We start from the raw sequence: 23,970 nt of genomic DNA on the forward strand, positions 1-23,970 counted from the left end.
CGATGCGATTCACCCTGACAAAGTTCCATGTCCGGAAACTACTAAAATATCAATAATTCTAAACTGCTCGTACCACGGAATGGATATCGAAATAATATCGCCAGAATGTATAATATCGTGCACCGGTACTACTTCCGGTCCCAGTCGTATAGAAAATTCAATTGTGTACTTTATCTTCGTTCTACTTAATAGCGCAGCAGAATCGCCGATGTTTGACGAAGACAAATGTTTAATCGCAGACAACATAGCCAAAACCACTTCACCAACACACCGGGTCGACGGCATCGCCCGACTCTATTTCGATCTATGCTACTTACCAACCAAACACTGACCTGCTCTACTTTCCACATGTCTGACCGTGCACGAGCCTATTTTACTTTCCGCGTGCCTACCCATATACTCGAGCTACTCCACTTCCAACACGTTGCCTGCGCGCTAGTCTATTCTACTTTCATATTCTCGTGTATAGATCGGTCTGTTATACCGTCCGGTGGTCCGACTACTCTAAGCCTATTTTACTTAATACGTTACTCTATCATTGCGGTGTTTCTCACCGTGCTGTGATTAAATACCGCTGTACGATAACTGCGTCTATTTATCGCGACGTTGCAAACGTGATATTTATGGTTTAGCCTTCCGATATTTTGAAAGGTTCACGGTGTACGCGTCGAATATCAATCTGCTTTCTACCTTTATATAATACACGTAATTCAAATTTACATGGAAAAGGTAAATTTTGTTAGCGTTTCCTATCTATAGAATTTTAACTGAACATATACAAATGTGTAGATTACACAAGGACTCGGAAAAGGAAAGTAGGTGTCCGTGAAACAGTTTCGCGCGTGGATTTTGGACGGTTTTTTCAAATTACCGTACGTATTCGGGGATAAAGAAGTGGCAAAGTTGAAAAATTCGAATTTATACGCGCGGAAATGTTGCGAAAGAAAGTGTTTAAACGCTAAAGTAGTTTTTCCAGCCGACACTCTGCGAAATAAACGGCTTCGTTTTACGAACGCGCATATACTTTAAAATTCGAGCAGGGTCGCGTACGGTCACGCGTCTCCAGCAATTTCTGTTCGCGCTTTGCATGCTGCAATGAAGTGCTTTTAATTATGAAAGTATCCACTCGTTCGGGTGAAAACGAAGGGTACGTAAGCGTTACGACAGCAATATAATCTGCCGTAAATTAGATCCAATGGCGTTGTACGTTGTCCGTTCGGTTATACGAGAACCATCTATGATTCTTCAAACGTCAACTATGATTCGTTTATTCTTCGAGAGCATATAGAGCGTTCCACTGTTGGTGTATGTTAATGCACGGAACAATTTAAACAGAGGGAGTTAATGGAATTCCTGATTAGAAGTAAGCAGAATAAGTAAATGCGCGAACAGACAACTGGCAAGGTAGAGTAGGTCAACGTTTACTCGGCGATGCTGATAACAGAATGCATCGATATGGGAGGAAACACGTTAAAAGAGGCTTGTAAATTCTGGTTTTACGCAAGATATACAAATTTCTCGAAATAGTTGCAACGATAACAGAAAGTAGAACAACTCCCGCGAGACAAGCGTTTTCCTCAGAGTCGTTTAAATTCAAATATCATCAATTACCTGGAGGAAACCTGCTCGTCAAAGAGTTCGATCTCCCGACGATATTTCAACGCGAATACCGCGAATTACGATGAACCGTGGCGCGGGTTTTGCCTCGATGTTTATCCAAACGGTCTTAAATTTCCTAGGCGTCTGTACGAACGCTAAGGCGAGGGTTCCTCTAAAATGCAAATATTCTCGAAGGACGGAGCGCCGTAAGAAACGTTACTTTTTATAAAGCGGAGATTTTCGACGCGGACCGGAGGATAAATTGCACGCCTTTGAATGGCCACGTTATAAAGTCTACGCACCTGCTGGGAAACCACCCTTACCCATTTCAGCGAGCATTAAATTATCTCGAGACCGAGGCGAATTAACGCGCGCCAAAACGAATTCCAACTTTTGCTCGTTCGATCGGTGCCTTAAATCTTGCAATTGCCGCGTTGGACCACCGGCGAGCGATAAATTTCTTGGCGTTTCGAGAATTAATCCACGAGGGTGAATCACGGGCCGATCCACCCCAAGCTGGGAGACCCTGTATCGTCCTGATTAAACGAACTGCAACCGTACCGCAACCGCAGCACCGTAAAGTAAACTCTCGGAAAACTCGCGCAACGATCCAACGTAACTTGGAAGGTGTCGCGGCTAACTCGCGCATAGTCGTCTCGCGAATGCAAACTGGTAGCGAGCGAGTATATCGACGCGAGATGACTTATTCAGTTGCCAGACCGCTGACGCGGCTGGAATTCGCATACGAAAGTGGGATAGATGGTGCCGATGGTTCTCGAATACCGGAGGCCGCGTACGGCGTGAACACGCTCGTCTTTTTCCGCTTTTCACAGACAGCCAGCTGTGCTCGTGCAAGAGACGCGCAGCATCGCGTATCTCGTACGGAAAATCTCGGATTCCTGGACGGATCGGCACGGATAAGGGGTGAGATCAAAGAAGAAGGAGGGGACGAAGGATTGGAAAAAGAAGAGGACGGGACGAGGAAGCAACAACACAGCGAAATTTCAGCCTGCAGCGAGGGCGACTGGCAACCGGCTCGACGAGCAAACAGGCAGTCAGGTAAGGCAGCCAGACACCAGCGATGGATGAGATGCTAACGAGACGCGAAACGATCGACTATTCTCTCTGAGCAAGAGAGAGAGAGAAAAGGGTAGTCGGGCGTGAAATGGTTTTCCTTTAGCACTCTCGACTCGCTGCGCCGCGCCTCGCTGCCAGCCAACGGTCCGAGTTTATCCCCCGTGCCAAATACGTGAGACGCGTACTTTGCCGTGTTTCCTCGCCGCGATACTAACCGATCCTCCAAGAATTATTGCTTTCTTTGTATCCACCGCCTCTGGGAGAACTGCCGGCTCAAAGGGACCTGCTTGCGGTTCTTCAAGAATACCTGTTTTCTTTGAAGTTTCTCAAACCGCTGGCTGATGCGAGTCTCGACATGGACGAACAACACGCTTGCCCTTCTGGGAGCGTTCAATGTTAATGACCCGAGGTCTTTTTGCGGCGGTTACACTTTGATTTCCATTGCTTTAATAGTTACTTTGAAATATCTTTCGTGATTCTCAACCTGTTATAGCAACGATCGATCAGTTCGAACGCACGTTGTTACAGTTTGATCTTGCATTTACCAGTTTATCGAGAGAGAAAACGTTTGCGTTGGAAAACGTTGCGTAAAATGGAAGGGTGTGAAATATACCGATGTGAAACGTCGATCGAGCATTCCGACGAGCTTCCCAATATAATCTCTTGGAAAAATGCATCGGTCACGACTGTCCACCATGCCAAAATCTCGAGCGATCAGGCATCTTTCATTCGCCACGTAATCTCCAACACTTTGCCTCGCGACTCTATCGCTCTAGACATCGGACTAAGTATCTTTCTTCTGCTCGTCTATCGTTTCAGTTCGAGGACTCTTTTGTCCGTCTCGGCAAAAATTCTACCACCCCAACAACAAAAGTATTACTCTCTATTTTCTTGGTAAAAATCTCTTTTTCCGATGTCGCGTATCTCCTTTGATTAATTATACTCCGTGAAGCGTGTTTGGTATTGTATGCACGCTCTATCAAAGAATCACACTACGAGAGCTCGGTTCGATACAACTCCAAGTGTCAACGGCTCGAACGCGAAAAGAGAAAAGGAAAGAAAGAAGAAAACGAAGGAAGAACCGTGGACAAAGCGAGCGCGGCGCGTTGCACGGTATCAAACAACGGTGATTTGCAGTCCGTTGCAAAAGACACGGTTATTGCGCGAGTACCCTCGGGTGAAGTATAGATGAAGTTTCCCCCCGCGGGAACGCAGGACTGCTTGCATTCAACGATTCAGCCGTAAACTTTGATCAGCCATGCATTGCACACGGCTAATCCGCTAATCTCTCACGTACACGCGATAAAACGAGCGCGAGACCGTGAAGTGCGCGAAGGAAACGGCAAGAAAGCGGAAATCGTAGCTTTGAATGCGAATCGGGGGCTGCCGACCCTCCCTCGAATGCGATCAAACCTGCCTCGAATCGACCAAGTAACGAGGCATATCGTTTGTGATTGTTTTTAATTGCGTGAAAAACGAGAGCAAGAATCGATACCGTGTTCCGTTTACGGAAAGCTCTGATCGCGAGAAGAGAAAGAACAGTTGCTTACTAGGAAAGTAACCGATAGAAATGCAATAAAATTCACAGCAGGCAGTGATAAAGGCAAACCAATAATAGAAAATAATCGATATTAGAGTAATCGGTAAGAGTAATTAATGGATAAAAAAATTCCGAGAAAGTAAGCTATATTTATATGAATCCGCTATCCGCGAAAGCTTCAGGAACAATAAAGACGAAATCGTACGCGTGTACATTTTTCGTATTCGAGTAATTCTTAACACTTTATCGACCGATAGCCGACTAATCGACTTTTTGTCTCCGACAATCTTTCTCGTTATTTGAGCAGTAATTTACTATTTAGTACTAAGGTACCTCGCTCAGTTGCGTCAGTTGCGTTGCTTCGCAAGCTCCCACAGTTTTATACCAATTTGAAAAACATACCGTTCGCGATGAACGAAAAGAACGCTATCGGAGAGTCTAAACCGAAACAGAGCCGGCGCCAGGGAGAATCTGAGCCTGAGCTGCCGGTCGGACGTGCGTATGCTCTCGAACCGCTAGCGATCAGTAAAGTGTTAATGACAAACACAGGCACCGATTCGATCAAAAGTTATACACAAAAGCTGAAACGACATTCGTTCTGTTTCTATCATGCGCAAAATCTTGCATTAAAAATAAGTCGCCCGACCGGACCATCGACCAGACGCGAAGCTAAGCATTTTCCTTTTTACGATCTGTATCGACGCACCTCCGCGTTCATCCTCTGCGACAACAACCGCTTCGCCTAGAATACGCGAAAAGGTGAGAGAAAGAGAGAGAGAGAGAGAGAGAAAAAAGAAAGGGAGACAAGAAACTCGACGGTTCGCGAATCACTCGTTATAGATCTGCTTGCTGGTGTCAATTTTTCAAGGCTTCATATCACGCGTCGCCTGGTTCGAGACAGCAGCTATATTTATCACTCTCCGTCTATTCGTTCGCCGCTGATGCATCTCTTTGGGAGCGATCTTATTGATGAAGCGCCGCGCCACTGTCGAAGAAAAATCGACGATCGACCTCTCTGGTCCAGCGGAATCGTGGGTCCGGGAAGCGGATCGAAAAAGAGACGAAAAAGGAGCTCGTGATTTATATCATAATCCCATGTTCGGTGTCTCCTTTCGAACGGAAGGTGACGTCTACGTCGGCAGGCTTGAAAATTAACACCGTCGTGTACCGGTGGAAAGGGACAGCGACGCTTCCATTATCCAGTAATATTATTTACTTGCTTCCAATTTCCTGGTCAATTGATTCGGCGGTCTCCGGTGAAACGTGATTTACCACACCGCCGATTGGATGGCTTCGTGTCCACGTTACGTGGCTCGAGTTACAATTGCAAAATGATACACGCGCACGCATTGCCGAACTAGAATTACCCGTGCGAAAGTATTCGCGGTATTCGGCCGGGGAATTGAGTTTATAATGCGGATGAAATTCTTAGATTAACGTTAAAATCGTTTTACGTGTTTGATACAGATTTTAAAAACGGAGACGGTTCGAATTTTTGAATATTTCGAAATTCCGCGTAGAAGAGGATCGAGTTACCGTAATTTTATAACGCAAAATTCTGCTCTCGTGCATTTGCTTCCTGGTAAATTGGAAGTTTTTAACATCGTTCAAAGAGATAGTATTATTTCGCGTTATTATTGTAGAAAGTTAGGAAAGTTGTATGATTAAATTTCAATGCTAACGAGTGCAGTTGTTTAATTTCGCATAGCAGAATTTACGAAGTCACGTCACGCGAGAACGTCTGTTCCGTGTCATCGATTTTGAAAATCTCCGGCACGCTTTTCAGTCGCATGAGAGTTCGCCGGCGTAGATCAACGCTGGGTTATAAACAGCAAATCGGTCAGAAGAATAACGCCGTCTGAATGAAAACCGACTGCAACTTCCGCAACGAAATGGGATACGTGAATGGCGAGGCGAAACTCGCCGGCGTCGACGTAATAACTTGGCCGTGGAATCGAAACGGCTGGGAAAAACTACGTGTTCGTTTCGTATTTTGTCGGCGTGTCGAGGAGGGATGATCGAGCGCGCTATCGGCAGGTGAACTAAAAGCAAAATTCACGGGGCTTCTCTTCTCTCTTATCTCGTCGATTCTTACGATCCTCTTCTGCTCGACGATGAAGAACGCTCGACAGAAATCGAATTCGCGACAACGTCGAAGCAGGGCCAATTTTCGGAAAATTCATTAGCCGTGTTCGATGAAAACCGCACGCTCGTGGCCCAGGCGGAAACTTAGCGGTTCGCCGGAAAAATAGCCCTCCGTTGAGCAAAGTTCTGATTAAAAGTTATGAACGGGACCGAGAACCGGTCGTGTGCACTTTATTTACGGGCTCTCGCGTAATTGGATTTCATTTTGCCCGAGAAACTTGAATTCCCGATCCTTTGTGCCCGGCGATCATCTGCCCAGAGAAGCTTAATTCGACGTTGAATCTAATTAACCATCATCGAACAACCGCGGAAAAATCGCCGGTTAATTAAAACAGTTTCGAGCTTGGCGAATCGTTGCTAGGTATTTGCTGCGAGAAGCGGGGCGAAATGAACGATCGATTGCTCTGACGTCTAGTAGTCCGTCTATTCGTGGAAAAGAGATTAACGTAAAAGAGATTCGACGACATAGAGAAGAAGTCTAACTTGGAATCTTTCTGATGTTCGTTTAATTATTTTAATTACGCAGAGGGAAAACGGCTTTGAATTTGATGCACGTGTCAGCGCGATGTTCGTTGATCTCTGACTTTCGATAAGAATTTACCTTATCGGACGTCTAAACAGCCTGGCAAATCGATGAAGCGAAATTCATCGTTGATAATCGATTTAAATTAATCGAAACGATAAAATCTTTTCTTCGATCATCGTCCGGTAATACGCAGATATACGGCAATATTTTCCACTATCGTTTCACTGTCCTTCGTATTTCTTATGCAGGTACTACGACGATACATAGTCTGACACTTTTGCATACCTGGACACGGTTCCAAAATGAACGTAAAGGATATCTGCATCTACCTTTTCCATTAGCTTGCCAAATTACACGTACAGCTGACCGTAAGTCGAGACAAATGTCCAGCTTGCGTAATCTGACAGAAACGCGATCTCGATCCGATGTAAGATCGCCTGGACGAAGATTGCTCCCCTTGATCCTAGTTGAGAACACCTTATCGTTAGGCGAATCTGTTTTATGACTTTCGACAACGAACCACCCATTACATAGCCCATTTCCTATTCACCCTCGCCCCTATTTAGCTGCCCGCTTAACGGCGACTCTTCACGAGGCTCTTTGTATTCGTGAATATATTTATGTACACGCGCTTGTGTTGCTTGTCAGTCTCTCTCGTTTGACCGCCACGTTATGGCGAAAAAGTTCATTGCCAGACGCTACTTTCTTGCGAGGGGAGCGAGGTTGCGCGATATCCGAGAAGAGAGAAGACGAGGAAATTGGCGCGCTTCGTTATACGAAATCGCCTGTATAAAACGGACATCATCGCCGTGGGCGGGTATCAGCGTCGTAGAAAACCGGTTACCGTCGTAGGTGTGGCTCGTGCTGCCAGATATTTGGCGCTCTAAGCGCCGCGTCTGTCCCGCCTCTTTAAAATTGAACGTGGCAACGCGAAACCACTATTCCTTTTATGAACACGAACCGACTTACCGGGCCAGCAGAATGCATCGCAGGAATACTACGTTCTAATTAACATAAACGCGGCGTCGAGAGGTTGCAGCAGCTTCCGAAAGAAGAGGAATATTTTTGTCTGCTTCTCCGGCGACAGAAGCGTACGCGTTTCGTAGATGTGAAACGCATGGGAGAAAATCAATGTAGTCACGCTTCGATATTTAGTGGGATACGAACCGGGCTCCAAGTGTATTATTAGTCGGTGGTCGAGGCAAGTTCGAATTTTCGATTAGGGTCTTTGGGAATTTGAACTCTGAACCCGGTAGTGATTGAATGTCGGAATGGAGAGAACGGAATATAGAGTTATGGAGTTTCCTGTTGTTCCCTATCTCCCCGTTCTCGCAAGAAATTCACAATCGCGGTAGCAAATACAGAGCTCGCTTCGATGGTCGAAACACAAATTACCGAGAACTCAAGCATTTGCGATCGCGACGCTGGATACCGGTTAAGTAGCTTTGTTAACTGCTTTAACTGAATGCTTTGTTAACTTTCTACTTTGACGCTTTCCATTCGTAATCCTTACACGAATAAAGTCTGTTTCCTCGAGATACTTTCTCTTGGTTCCAGAGAATATCGCACAGAGTAATATACGTATAAAATATAAAACACGTTGAAGCTGTTTCGAAATTAAGAAAGAGTCTGGAATCTGCGAAACAGGAAAATTCAAAGGCTAGACAGCCGCAAATCTAGATCGTCAAATATTGCTTAAACGAAAGAGGAAAAGTAAGTCGAAATCTCTCGCGTCTTCAGCGAGCAGAATTTCCTTTACACGGACGTGCGGAAAAATTATTCTCTCCGAGGATAGCAGCACGGATACAGGTGATTCGTGCAAAATGTATCTTGACCAAATGGAGCTGTGCGGCAGGCTGCCGCAGCGTAGATTATAATCGCGGGAATTGCGGCCAGGCTTGGTCATTAAATCGCGTAGAACACCAGAGATTGTTTCGTCGCTGTTTGCACGGCAACTGAACAAGCAATGAAACGACTGACCGGAGATAGTCAACTAATTATAGCGTTCCTCACGGACCAGAAAACAGAACAATGCTCCGTATATCGGCAGTCTGATCGCGCTTCCAGGCTACATTAAAGGATTTGCACCGTGAGACCAGTTAATTAACTAGCGTGCAATATCAGTCACGGAGATTAAAGTCGATCGACGATCTTCGCGACGCAACGCCTCGCCGATGAAAGCTACTGTTTCGGACAATAGCATCGCCACTTTCGATTCTCTGGTCGATTTGCAGATTAGTTTGGCTATGTTTGCATTATCCTTCCTCTGAAAATATTTCACGAATGTCGAATGACAAGGAGAAGACACGTGCGATGTTCTCGTTCTTCGTAATATGCGATACCAAAGGGATAAAATCTAAAATATCTCTATGGGTTAAAGATGAAAAAGGCGCGGAAAACGTAAATTATAAAAATATTAAAAAGAAGAGATTGGACGTCGAACAGTACGTACTTCTTATATTACGCGCGACCAAATTGGAAATTAATGTCTGTCGCGAAAGGGTTGAAAACATCGAATATTTCCCAAGTACTTTCATCGCATTATCGTTCGTCGTAATTAAAAGAGAAAAAGATTCGATTCACCGGCGAAAAAGAATCTTCGTCCATGCAAATACTTGTACCGTTACCACTGCAACTTACGTTCGGTTCCGTCGGTTTGGAAGGCAATCAGTGCCGCAGACGAGCGGAAACGCGCAGCTTCTCCGACGAGCGTGTATCGTTGACCGGCGTTAAATGCCCGGAGAACGATAACGTCGTGCAACGGAGGAGAGTTGTCGGTTCGAACGACAGCCCTTCAAGTGTACCGTCGACCGGAAGCTCGAGGTTATTGACTCGCCACTCGACTTCGTAGGCGTGCAACACACGCTCACGGGGGAAACCTGGGGTGCGGTGTGTGTCGACGAGGAAACAGAGACAGGATCGAGAGACCGTGTAAGAGAAGCGACTCGAAAAGTGCTGTATATACGAGATATGGTAACAGGTAGAGGAGAGACGGCTCTTGAAAACGGCAATTTCTTGTTTCCACCGAGAATTGAATACGCATGGTCGCGCGGTTCGCTTGAAAAAACAACCTCGTTGGAGATAATTAACTTTGCGCTAAATTCTTTCGCGATGGTTTCGCGATGGACGAGATTACAACGTCTTTTAACGGGTCCCGTGTTTTTTTTCTGGCAAAAGACTGGAGATATTCCCTAGACACGATATTAACTAACACTCGTAACTGGATTATTAAACGTAATATCGGGAAATTGAAGTCGCGAGAGTTTCTTGGTCGATAGATGTGTCCGGTATAAATCTCAGACGTAGTTGAACGTCTGGTAATAATTATATCGATCGCACGTAAAGTAAGAGCTATAGAACGTGGGTGAGTAATCTGGTTTACGCTGATTCAAGTTGATCCTTGATCTATAAACGAGTTTTGCCTTGCAATTTTTATAACCTGGTTATATTTATATAACGATGTATCGTCGAGATATGCATAGAAATCAAATGATCGATTTGATCCGAACGATGAATTCAAAGTGCACGACGAGCGAGAAACAGGCAGAATCGTACGGCCAGATAAACACGATAGCCGCTGATTGGAGAAACGGCACATCGACGTGGGGAAATTAAGCGGAAAATTATTACCTAGTGCTGTTGCATCTGTGCGTGCCTTGGGCGCAAGGCTTCTAAAGGATCTGTCAGCGCCCAAAACTGGAAATTCTAGTGGTAAACGCGAAATCAAGTTACCAGCGAACAGAGGGTGCTAGCGCTTCGTCGTAAAGCGATGCTGTAACCGTATTCCAGATCAAATGTGATAGTCAAATAGAGTTTTTTGTCAGATCGTAGCGCGAGCAGAAGCCGTACAAACAGAATCTATCGGCTAATAACCAAGAACGATCGATCGACCGTCGGTTTCGAATGTACGCGCGCGATTTTCGATAGTCGAGGCCGCGATTAACCGCGTCGAAACAGCGCCGCCCGGAAATACGACGGGTATTCGATGTTTGGCGACTCCTGCGGTCATCACCGGCCGATGAAATTAAATTACTTCGGCCGCCGGCCAAGCGAAACACCAACCTCGCTTCTCCTCGCCGTTGCAAACCCGATTTTGCACTTAAATCGGTTGTAATCGACGGTTTTTGGCTTTGCGTTTAACATTCCCGATCGAGAAAGATCTTGAACACGTTCGTAGATCGTTCGATGTATCGTCTGCTTCGCGATAGGAATTCGCAGACTTTGCGATCAAGCGAAGAAAAGTTGCTTTCGAAGCTTGGAATTTTTATCCCGTTGCCTTTGATCGTTGTATTTGAGACGTGTCGCTTAAAATTTGAGTAATCGAAAAAACAAAATTTCACTTTTTGAGTCTCCAAAAGCCTACCCGTGTCTTTGATATACACAGGTCGTGTCATTCGCGAGGACGCGAAGCGGAATAGAAAATATTTTACTGGGCCTAACGTTATCGTGGACGAAAAGAAAAGTAAAATATGGAAAATCGTGGCGAAGACAGAAATTGTAAGCGATCGATCGCGAGGCCATTGGTGCTGGAGAATGTTCCATTAATTACGCGGAAACCTTCAGCTAATCAATGGGTAGTTAGTGGCCAATGGTTGGCTCGCATCAATAATCACTGGGCGACGTGGTAGTATAGTACTGGGCTTTGATGCGCTAATTTACACCACCTGCATTAATGCCCTTGTCCCACTGGTCCGGAACGACGATTGTCTAAGTGCGTGTACGATCCCAGGACAGGTATGCGCAAGGCTCCGCGAACAAGACGATATATTAAGGTAAACCAGGCCGTACAAGCATCGATGTTCATCCCTTAATTGACAATTCACGTCGACATATTTATTTCTGTCCGAATCAACAAGAATCATTGATTTAGATTCCGCTAGCGATGCTGCTCTCCATGCAGAATGTATTATAGTAGGAAAAACGTTACAAACAGGGACAAACAGTGGGATAATTTTGTAGATGTACACCAACGAACATGATCGCTCAAAGATAATCGATCGATTCGGTGGAACAAGCACGTACAAGTCGGCCGTCGTACAACGAAATCTATAGTTTGCAAACTTTGTACCAAGTTGTCGATATTTGCGAGGATCGATAACATTTCTTCGCAAGATGAATGTCAGATGAAAGCAAACGCCGCCGTGGAAGCAAAATGGTACAGGGGAAGTCGATGGTCTCTGGCTGAAAAGGGAATGTAGAATTAACTGACGAACAAAGTAGAATCTTTTCGTTCCATCGCCTGTTTAATATCTGATGCTACGAGCGTAACGAACACACAAAAGAACAAACCTCTCTTGGTTACCTCGCAAATCCGTCTACTCTGCAAGGAAAAGCGCAATCACGCTAACAGCGCGCGATTAACCGGGGAACAATGGCGAGGTCCGAGGCTTCCGAAAATTCGCCGCAACGACACAATGAGCGACTGCCATCCGCGGCACTGCTTCTCCGTATCTGACTGCTATACTTTTCAGTCTGTTATAAATACACCGTGTAAACGTCTCGGTGACACCGGTCTCGTTCCTCCGTCGCGCTTCCGCGGCTTCCGCTTTCGAGCGGTGACAACGGTGGAAACAATGAAGCAACCCTCGCGGCCCGTCCCGCCGTGCAAACTTTAGCTTTTGTCCCAACGCACCGGGAACAAGCGACGGAACGAAAAAGAAGCCCTCCTCTGCTCGGTTTACGGCCGAAACAATACTTTTATCTTTCGAAATTCGTCGACGACAGCCTCGAGACAGTGCCGGTCGTCGCCTAATTAGATTCCCCGACGAAAGGACCAACTATTTAGCCACTGCCGCTAATAAAGTTCTAAACGGCGAGACAAAGAACGTGGCATAACGAGATTAGCAAATTACATCGCGGTACGCGTTTAATTAATTCCCATAAGCAGATTCCCGAGCAGATTTTCGCTCTTCCTCGTTCGATAGGCATTTATGCGATCGTGATTCTTTTTACCCTCTCTTTTTTTTTTTTTTTTTTTATCGACGATGACGATGTAGCCTGGATGAAAAGACCTTTGGTGGTGATACGATTTAGGATTGGAAGAAGAATACCGGAAAGTGTCTTTGTACGTGGTAATCTCAGGGAAGGAAGGACCATCTTATGCCGTTAATTATTTCTCTATATTAACGTGCCTTTTTTTTTAACGATGTTTATCATCCAACGAAATCGACGTTAGTAGCGAATCGCTAAATCGCTAAATCGAACAAACAGACGGGAATAAACAAATGATAGAGAACGGTGTTTGCTTTCACGACTTATGGCCCAGCGCAACAGTCGGAAACCAAGACTGTATTTCCTTGAAAGATAAAGAAGGATGTACGCCGTGAAAGAAGCAGTTTCTAATTCATACGGTCGGCATGCGGCTTAGGTAGCGTACCGTGCAACCGGCTCACAGATCCGATTTCTCGACATCCTTTTGCGAAAGTTTAAATAATACCAGCTTTGTACGTGGAATACCATCCACTCCATCGGCGTTTTATTGTCGTCAGCTCGTCTCGCGAAAATCTACAAAGAAACTCTCGAAACGGGAGAGAATATAAAGAAGAAGAGAAAGAAGAAGAAAGAGAAAAAAGGTTGGTCGGCAAGAGGAAGAGAGGCGAAACTTATAAAGAGCGGTTCCGTTGACGTCCACGTGAATCGAGCCATTATCATGCAAACCTTAGGAAGTCGAACGTTACCCGGACAGAGGGAAACGAAGAGAGAAAAACGATATTGCCGCGAGTGTTGGCGTAGCGCGGCGAAGGAGTAGGAGCAGCAGGAGGCGGAACGAAAGCGGAATGCTACGAATTTCGTTAGCGTGGTTTCGACGATGGAGTTGGACCGACGCGGCGCAGCGGACCGAGCGAGGCCGTATCTGCCCGGTCTGCTCTGATAAAGGAGAAAGCCCCGATATTGGTCGGACAGTGGAATGCCTGCACATTCGTGTCGGACAACAAGATTTCTCTCTGTACCTTATACCAGTCTCGTCAGCCTTATGGGCCGAGGTTGCTGGATGGAACGGAAGGAAACGAGAAGAGACGAGGGAGCAAGAGGGACGAGAAGGAGAAAGGCAGTACGACGGATCGAGGGCGAGGTTAAAAGGAAAGTCGAAGGGATCGAAGGATTGCGATTGGAACAAGTACCGTTAAGCGGCAATGGTCTGCCTGTTGTCACGATCAGACGTTCTCCGCAACACGAGAACCGTAGTACACGCGTGCCCTCCCTCGCCTCGACTGTCCTGGCTGAAGAACAAGCCGGCAAATTGAATTTCGGCTCGAACAGCGGGGGAAAAATGTCGAAGAATCTAACGTCGGCGGAAGAGAAGCGAGCGAGCACAGGTGTCCAACGAGCGTGGAGAAACTAAAGGAGGGATCGTGGAGTCGAGCCGAAGAAAAGCGAGACGCGAGATTCTCTCGGTGAGAAACTTAGACGTTCGTCTCCTCGTGATTCGACTACTTCGCTGGTGCGAAGAATGCAAAAACAAGGAGAGTGTGTTGTCGAGCGCGGCTAAACGAATTCGTTGTGGAAAATCAGCGATAAAGGGCAGAGGAGGATTTCGATTTGCGGAACGCCGCGACGCTTCCGCTGTCTGTTGGTCGGCTCGAGTACAGAGAATTCGGCGGAGCAGCCGCATAAAACGTGCATTATTCTTAACTTTTTCTTCGCCGCGAATTCGCTTACGGCAACCCCGAGGGCGCTAAGCAAATCTATTCCCATCAAACGCAGAACGACGTTACCATTTCCAAGCAACGTCTTCCAATCTCTTCTCCTCCTTTCATCCCCCGGCTACGACGAGTCGCTGGGATTTCACCAACACCGACGAAATCGATGATTATGACTCGACGAACGCGTTACAAGCATATTATCGGTCGTCTTTTCATCGAACGTTATATGCTTCTATTTCGATATGCTTTGTTCGAGGCTTGTTTGCTAGCTCGCAATATTCGGAAATTGCCCTTCGAATACAATCTTAATGTTATCGCATCAGTTTTGTTAAGGGTAATGAAGAAATTGAAACGTTTAATCGTTTTTATCGATGGTACGTAATTTCTTTCTGTGAAATCTGTGTGTATAGAATCTTTAGTCGAATATCAATTAATTTCTATTCTTTCATAGCCCTGTTCTTTTAGAACTTTTTGATGTTACACATATCCTACATTTGTTATTCTTTGGTAAGTTAAGATTCGTGTTTCTATACTCTTGGGAATTGGTTCTTGTACGTATTCATCGTTCAAACGTTGATTTGTCACTCGCTATAATTCGGTATTCGGTCAATTATTTTAGTAGGAAAATTGCGAATCTTTCCACTCACCACGATTACCAGATCCGGATTTCTAAAGCGACTAGTTCGGTTAAATGGCGCAAAAATTTTCCATAAAGTGTAAGAAAAATTGTTCCAGCGCAATGAAAGAGCTCGGGTTGTCTAATAAGCCATAAACCCCGGTACGTTGCGTAAAGTCTTGCTAGGAAATCGTTGACAAGTCGGCTGGTTCGGAACTCAAGCAGACTAGCGCGCGAAATTAAACATCGCCGCGAGGGGTTGCGCGGATGACAAATAAACGAGGCGAGAAGCGCGACGGTCAGACTGAAAAGAGCAGCTCCGGGGTTGGCCAGGACACGTCTAGCGGCTAGCTGGAAATAAAGGAAGGGCTGTACTTCGCGCGAGCAACGGGCGAGATATTAAAAACAAAAGTGGTCCGCAGGAGGGTGGCGTAGACGGCCGCGTGGCGGCTGGTTCATTTGAAACGTGATTCGAGCGGGTCGGCGCAGAGGGTTGAAGCGTGTCGCGCGGCAGTCGGCGACGCCGCTTGCAACGATTGTTTCGTCCCGTGCATACCATTGTTTCGTCGCGTGTATGTACGTTTTGCCGCGGAGACGAACGCGACCGATGCGTCCGTCAAGCAGAAAAAAGAGCAAATTAAAAAGAATACCAGGAACGAGAGGAAGAGAAAGAAGGGGAGGAACGTTTACGATAGATGCATATTCATGCGGCGCGAGGATGCAACCGTGGTCCGAGCGACTTGATTTAATATGCATAAAATCTTTACATTTCTGGGACTCGGAGTAGCATTTTGTAGAGACTAAGAAATAATTTGACACGGGAATGGTGGTTCTCTGAAAGGAGATCTGGTAATCTGCTTTCTCTGGAGTCGATTACGGACGACGAATCGGTAAAATGATTTGTGATACGTTGTAACTCGTCGAAAGCTTTTGCCCGACACGCGATATCGTTCTCGGTCTGTTTCTCAGTTCGATCGATATTTCTGTCGACCATTTTTCCTTTCTCTCCCAGGACTTTCTTATTTTCTTTTTTTTTTTTTTTTTTTTTATTACTTTCTGACGTTCTCTTTTAATTGTAATAATCTTGATAACTCACTGAAAGCTCGTTACGACTGTTGGAAATAATTTTTCTCGTATAGCAGGAGAAGCACAATGCGCGAATATAAAAATTTCCTAATAAAGAGAATCGACAAACAGCATTGACCTTAATCCTCGATAATTAATTTCTAGCTACTCGCTCGTTATACGGCAGTACCGTTTCGTCAATATTTGCTAATACTATTAACTAGATATAACTATCGTGTTCAATATTCATAATCGTAACTTACCGAGGACGACGAGCTTCACAGGTCTGCCGGAAAGTATCTTCCCCTGATCGTCCTCCAGCGTGCAACCCCATATACCGTCGTCTTCTAATCTAACGTTGTCTATATGCAACGCCTCCGTGATAGAGTCACCGATATATCTATGTCCAGTTCCACTCATTTCCGTTCTCGTGTTGATTGTAATCATATCTACCGGACTTCCCTCGTGCAGCCATCTCGCTGGTCGTATTCTGTAGCTCCTAACAAGACAATTCGTACCAATTAGAGAATTAATTCGCAACGACAATACCGTGCGAATTCGTTGCTGCGACGATATCGACTTCGACTACTTGCTCTCGCTACTTTAAATCGAATCTTCCCATTTGCGGGGAAACAGCTACGCGTGCAGAACTGTGTCAGCAATTACGACGAATCTGTTTCGTTGCGTCCCCAGTTACTTTTAAGACGAATCGAACGTTGTTTTTTTTTTTTTTTCTTTTATAAAATATTGGTCTTTCCGACGTGTTTCCGAGTTATCGATCAAAACTGACAGAATGTCATCATCTATCTGGTTAATAACCGTGCTAGATACGTCCGCAGTGGAATTATTTCTACGTTTCGAACAGCTATTTTTCAAGAAAATCGTTCTAGCAAAGCCTTGCTCGTCTTCTAACAATATCTTTTTTACAATGGAATTTTAATTATCAAATTTTAGTTTGCTAAACAGCGATGCCCAGTTTAAACAGCTTCTTTTTCAAACGCGAACGCGATAAATTTCAAATGAACACACTATCCATCCGACTAAAGCAGCTATTTTCACGCCAAATAAATCACTTTCTCTTGAACGAGGAGAAAGAAATCCTTCTCGGGGAAGAAGCGAATAAACCAAGCCACATTTTCTACGATATAAATTTATCTTTAGACGGAGGTACGTAACAGAGAAAAAGGACGAATCTCGTGATAGTCGCTCGTGCGCGTTTCATTCGTCGATGAAGAAGGTTAAATTACCTGACCCCGGGCAATAGCAGCCTCGAGTAATTCTCTAGCTCGCATGGCAATATGACCTTGCTGTGAGGTTTCACCACCAGTTCCAAGGGTGGCTTTGACGGAGCGGCAGCTGTATCTAAGGAGACTGGAACATCGGTCGTAGCGGAAGAACTGGTAGACCATAAGTCCTCTTCGGGGGCTAAAAGGGCCGCGGGCTGCGCCACCTCGTCCGACAGAGAAATCAACGTCGAGCTGGACGCCGTTGTACTGGTGGTGCTCGTCGTGGTTCTTCTAGCACGCCGTCCTCCCTCCTGCCTGCCACGAAGGGTGAAAACACCAGCCTCGTTCACCGACCCTGTAACGACAAAGGATAGTATCGTCATCTCGCTGTTGCGTTGTCTATAATATAAATAATAAAAACACAAAAACAAAAAAAAATAAAATTACTTTGCTCGTCAGAAATTTCACAGATTCCAGTTAACAATTTTTTTTAGCGTCGCTCGCGAACGCGAATTCTAGATGGTAAATTCCAAATAAAATATTTTATTACTACGCTGTTTTACTGGAATTTTAGTTTCTCTATATTCGTACGCATTGATTTCAAGTTTGAAATACGAGATTCTTAGGAAGCTCGATAATCGACGTACTTTATTCCATCAAATTTCATACTTGGCGGTCGTAACGCGATCCCGCAAAACTCGACAGAGCCGCAAAATAAATAGCGTTCCACGCAAACGAAGGCACTTCTTAACTAAATGGTGTTTCCATCGGTCGGTCGATTCTCCCGAAAACTGTCTATCAGCTTCGGTCGACCAAGGCTACCGAGGAAAACTAATTATGTCTTCGATGGACCGCAAATAGCTATAACTATCTAGCGTAGCCGAGGTACCTTGTCGACCCGTGTCTCTACTCATACCCTCCTCACGACCTACTATATTACGGAACAAGCTAATGTTTATTACTCGCCAAACGATGACAGAGTCGAAACGCGAAACGTCTCTGTCGTTTTATCGCTTTTTGCGAAACCATTATCGCGCGTACGCGCTTGTTCGATTTTAATTTCTAGTCGTCGAACTTCATCGACGCTCCAACTGCTCGAAGCCGGGCCAAATGAACTAAGAAATATTCTTCAAATCCGATCGTCCGTAACAAGCAAAACGAATAATTCAACGAGTGATGTAAATTTGACTCCGAGGCATACGAAAAATGGTATAAACCGAACAAAAAACGCGGAATGAGAAGAAGACGAATCCGCTAAGAGCGAACGATTCGTCAATGCGTTCGTTAACGTTTCCGGGTATATCGGCGACCGGTTATACACCGACACCGAGTGGATGTTGTTGAGCGTTGATGCATGCATTATTCAGACTGTGTATCCATTCATTATTCATGTCATGATCAATGGATGTCAACAGACCGCGATCTGTATCTGAACGCATCAGCCTGACAGAAAGTGAAAGCACTCGCTGTCGTTGGGATGCGTCCGCGACACGAAGGGGCTATCGATGCCGATCAGATTTTATGAAACGAAGGAACCTCACGCGAATACGCTTGTCTTCGTTACGATAATGCGTTATTGTCGCCTGGATGGTCCTGTTTGGTCACCGATACCGTTGACAAGGTAATCAGCCAATTGTAGCGTTACTTGATAATATGCCTCTGATGTCGAACGTCAAGTTTGGATATAGAAATTATATAGATCGCATAGATCTATTATGTAATCGTAAACACGATGAGCCGATGAAATTTATGCTGTGCCGAGAATTCGCTGCTACGATGCCGCTATAATATAACATAGCGATATAATATAATCTGGGAAATTCAGCGTCGAGTTTCTCGGAATTTCTCTGCAACGAAAGTCAATAATTTCTGCATCGTGGAAATCGGAATTAGATCAATCGTTGGCCGTCGGAAACAACACAATATCGGGATACATCGATATTCGAAAAACTTCCAAATAGAAAGAATCGTTGTTCAAAAAGGCAGTGCTCGTTGTTATGCAGATCGATAATGGTAAATTTCAGAAGCGGCGGAACAAAAAGATGACAAACGCGTAATCGTAAAGATCGATATCAATGCGTTGCGCGTTGAAGAAAGTGTTATCGATAAATCTCAAGGATATGAGGTTTCCGCGTTTCGCGCGAGTTCCGCGTGTCGAGAAAAGCGATATCGATAAATATCGATCGAATTTCCACTGGATGCCGATAAATTCGCTCATCCTCTGAAAATCAACACCAATAAATTCCGGGTCGTGGAAATCGGCACCGATAAATTCTGGGTCGTAAAAATCGATGCCGATAAATTTTCCCGTTTGGTAAAACCCTGCGGAGCATCGGTAAATTTCGGGTCGTGATAACCGATCGACGAATAAATTGCGAATCATGGAGATCGATAACATTGAATATCTTTTCGGCATGATCGACGATGATTTTTGGGTCGTGGTAATTTCCTACGATGACAAATTCTCCGTGCTTGGAAACCAAGGACCGAGATAAATTCTGGGTCGTGGCACGCGGCATCGATAAACCTCGCGTCCGTTCGACTCGAATCTTTCATTAATCAACCCGTGTTACAACCTAGTTACGCTAACATATACACACAGCACGTAACCGAATACGTGGGAAACACTTCAGCAAGAATGAACTGGACGTTTAAAAACTAAAGCGTAAATTCGTATGGACGCATAGTGGATACGGAATGTATTATATTTCCCTTGTAGTTTACACGCTGATTAATTAAATCCTGGAATATTAAATTTTCTATCGTTTAATGTTATCCTGTTATTCGTCGTTAGAGAAGTTTAATATTCGAGATTGAGAAACTTGATACTGATAACTGCGTAAGCAGAGCCTAGTAAAAACCGACTCGCTAAAAAATATGAAATTGAATTATACAGGAAATTTCGTCTCGCGATATTTCTAACAGTATTGTAGTAACTGATGGTTTCTTAGAGTAAGGACAAGTGATGATGGTAGAGTTCAAAGTTTAATGTATTCTAACAAGTGATATTCGATAACAAAAGGACAGACTACGATATCGTCGCACGCCGACTCACACTCCGTGTCCGCTCAACTCGCACTCTGCTTCTCGACTGACTCTCTGGCCGTTTTAGCACTCTATTGTCTTTCGCTAGGCCCACCGCACACGTGTTCTGCAGACGCTCGTAGCCAGGGTCACGTAGGTCTTTTCGGCAAAGCTATTTACCTGAAGGACCCGGTAATGCATTGATGGAGCCGACAGCGCCTCGGCTCTCGCGACATTGTCTGTAGTTAGCTCGACGTTTCTTAGGCCCTTCTCCCCGATACTACAGTATGAATTATAAATTCGTGTATCGTACAGTTCGATCGTTTCAACATCTCACAGAGATACATTGGACACAAGTTACCAAACAAGTTACAAGTGCAGGTTGCGTTCTACGTTTGTCGTGCAATAAGTCATGCGTTTAGCACCATCGCGCAGACACTGCGCATCGTACGGACCTTGTATGTTGACGTGAAATAACGTGAACTAATTACCTAATTAATCTTGCGACCTACCGAGCTAAAATTGAAGTACCGAGAGACGCCTCAAGTTGCCCCATTTTCACTAATAGAAAGTCGTACGCCATATTTCTGCCGATCGTAGAATCTTTGTCGCGAGTGTCTACTCTACGTGAAACGTCCATTCTTCACTATCCAGCGTCAAACCGTTGACATACTTATTCGTGTAGCTTATTAAAACGTTGAATCTCTTCGCAAAATGTTCTCGAACGTATTAAGTGGCACCTGGAACGCTCGACAGTCGATATTCCGTGGCGTGCGACGTCCTCCGACGTTTACAACCTCGTAAAATCCTTAAGAACTCCGGTCGGCAACGGTTGAAACAACCGTGACTGCTTGCAACAAGCAAGCGAGTCCTCGGCGCTGTATGAAATCGCAAAAGACGAAGGATAACCACCGACGAAACGAGCTATCTCTGCGCGTGTCTCTTCGTTGCTGGTTGCTCGCAAGCAACCGCGATAAGCGACACCGACCTTGGCGAACACAGGTAAGAAAATGGGAACGTTAGAGCGACGCGGGCGTGAAACGCGAAAGAACAAACGGAGAGACACGACGCCACGTGACGTGCTTACTCGGCGCGTTTGCATGTATGCATGCGAGTCGCGACAATACGAGGTTGTAAAACGGTTAAGAGGATTTGTCACCTCGTGTCACTGGATAAACTCCTTTTCCTTCGCTCGCGAAACTCTGCTGTGTCGCTACTTTGGTTGACATCTTGGAGGACACGAACGCGAGCGACTCGGTGTCTCTCTTCTCGCCTCTCCTTTATTTCCTTCCCTCTTTCTATCTTCCTCTCTTCCATCTTTCTCTCTTTTACGTACGTTAAAGAGAATCCAAACTCCGCGTCCTGATTCCCTTTGTTCGTGGCGCATCAAACGTGAAATATGCGAATTCGCCCGGGGAATTCCGGTAATTTGCGAAGAGGAATCGGGGAAACTCGGCTTCGTCTTTAATCCCGAAATACTAGATTTGTCGAACGTTGCACGAAGCAGCGGAGCGGAGGGAACGGGACGCGCAGCGGTACGGAGGAAACTTAGTCTCGCAAAACGCATGTGATACCGTGGAAAGTTGGGTGGAAGTTCTTCCTACCATCCTCTTGCACGGCGAACTCTCCAACCCCCGACCATCCGCCGGCTATAGGATTTCGCTTCGTCGCGCTATTAATCGCTACTTATTTCCAGGCTTAATGGTGCCGTAAAGAAAATCGTCGGAGGATACTGTTATCCGAAGGGGTGAATTTGTTGCGCCAGTTCCGCGGAACGTCGGAAGTGCACAGCTGTATAGGGTACAATGGTTTTAATGGGCGCATTGTGTCTGTTTCGTCGAGTACTTGACTCCGACAGAAATGGTATAATTGAGCGCGACCGGTATTTATCGCTGCGTTTTGTCTGGTTTGCTGAAAGATATGGATTTAAATTGCACCGACGGTATAAAAGGTTTCCAACTCTTTGTTTTCTAATGGATATCGAATGACGGAGAGACTAGGTAGGAAGGCTACGAAAGTAATCAATCACCTACGAGGGTAAATCGAGAAGCGATATTAAAACCAGGTCTGAGTGTTTGTGTATCTTTGGAAACAAATTCATTTTCCACCGACCGACTGTCAAAATGATAGAGAGCATCGTCGTCCGATAAAACTGACGGACGTATTTGTCGAAGGTGTTTTGACGCTTCGCCGAAAATACGTTCAGCCTTTTAAAAGCGCACCTTGGCCAAACAGAACGAACAGATCCGTATAATAATCTTTATGAACGATGTAGTTGGGCAGAAAGGAATCGATCGTGGCGAACTAGCGTGTTTTCCTTCCGGATCGAACGACTCTCCGTGGTCACGGCAACCGCGTGTGAAAAAATGTCATCGACCGTGCGCAGGGCGAATATCAAATAGCACGTTGCAACAACAACGTTCGTAACTCTTGACAAATATTTTCTGTTGTGTTCCTCGGATGCTATTACACCGGCGTATCCGCGAGTATTTACGAATCTGTTGAAACGCTTTCCAGTAAACCGACTGTTGGTAGTTTGGAAAATATCAGAAAATGTTGCCGAAAATTTCGAGCGCTCACGAACGGACGAAGGGAGGAGCGAGGTATAAACGAGTCTATGGTCGCAAGAAAGCACCGAAGTAAGAGAAGAAAAAAAAAAGAAGAAGGTACAAACGATACAACGTCGGTTTTGTGTACATGAAACTGTAAAGATCATAGACCGCGTCTCTGGAGCACATCTAACAGAGCAATAAGAGATACAAGGCGAAAGAGAAAGGAGGCAAAATGGTGAAACCAAAAAGAAGAAGAAGAAGAGAGAGAGAGAGAGACGGAAGAACGAGAAAAATGGAAGAAGTAGGAAAGAAAGAATTCAACGGTATGGATATATATCGGCGAGGGAATTTATCTTTGGCGGAATTCACAGCACGAACGTCTTTGATGGCAACCGGAGTGATTCTCGCCCAGGCCACACCTCCTTCTATCTCTACAATTCCCCTCCTCCTGGTTCTCCTCTCGTTCCGATCCTCTAATCTCTCTTCACCCTTTACTCCGATCCTCGGTGTCATCCTGTACTAAGCCCTCTGTAATACCCTCTGCTACGGAAACAGTTACGGACCGGTATTCGTTCCGGTCCTTGCCCGGTAATTCCAATCACTACGACGCTCTCGTTAACTCGAATCGACGAGCAAATACCGACGCGGCAAGAACAACACACGAGATTTCGACCCCGGCAGCACCCCCAACCTCCTCCTGGATTATACGAAATATTCTTTCAGCTCTCTTGTCCTGTTTTCCATCGGGGAACAGATTAATCTCAGCGGCAGGGAAAATACAGGGGGATACATTGTACTGTTTATAATCCACGAATGCGAGAACCGAATTAATCCCTAATTACGAACGTCGTTGGATAACTCATTGAACACGGATATACAGATATAATTTGTTCATATATCGTATAATCGTACGCACGGATCCCGATATTAATTTGTCGGTATCTGATTTCGCCAATT

At 45.3% G+C, this 23,970-nt stretch overlaps 1 protein-coding gene across 1 annotated transcript in view; it reads right to left on the reverse strand.

Moving 5' to 3' along the window:
• The window catches only part of LOC117240437 (B-cell receptor CD22), a 312,271-nt gene that overhangs the window by 140,539 nt on the left and 147,762 nt on the right, over positions 1-23,970 (reverse strand). Inside the window, exons 4-5 of the mRNA XM_033506479.1 lie at positions 17,459-17,792; positions 16,475-16,710 (exon numbers count right to left, since the gene is read on the reverse strand). Of these exons, the coding sequence (XP_033362370.1) occupies positions 16,475-16,710; positions 17,459-17,792 (570 nt within the window). The remainder of the gene's footprint in view (positions 1-16,474; positions 16,711-17,458; positions 17,793-23,970) is intronic.

The sequence above is a fragment of the Bombus vosnesenskii genome, unplaced genomic scaffold, assembly GCF_011952255.1.
Source record: "Bombus vosnesenskii isolate JDL3184/JDL3185 unplaced genomic scaffold, Bvos_JDL3184-5_v1.1 scf7180000013264, whole genome shotgun sequence".
Lineage (NCBI taxonomy): Eukaryota > Metazoa > Arthropoda > Insecta > Hymenoptera > Apidae > Bombus > Bombus vosnesenskii.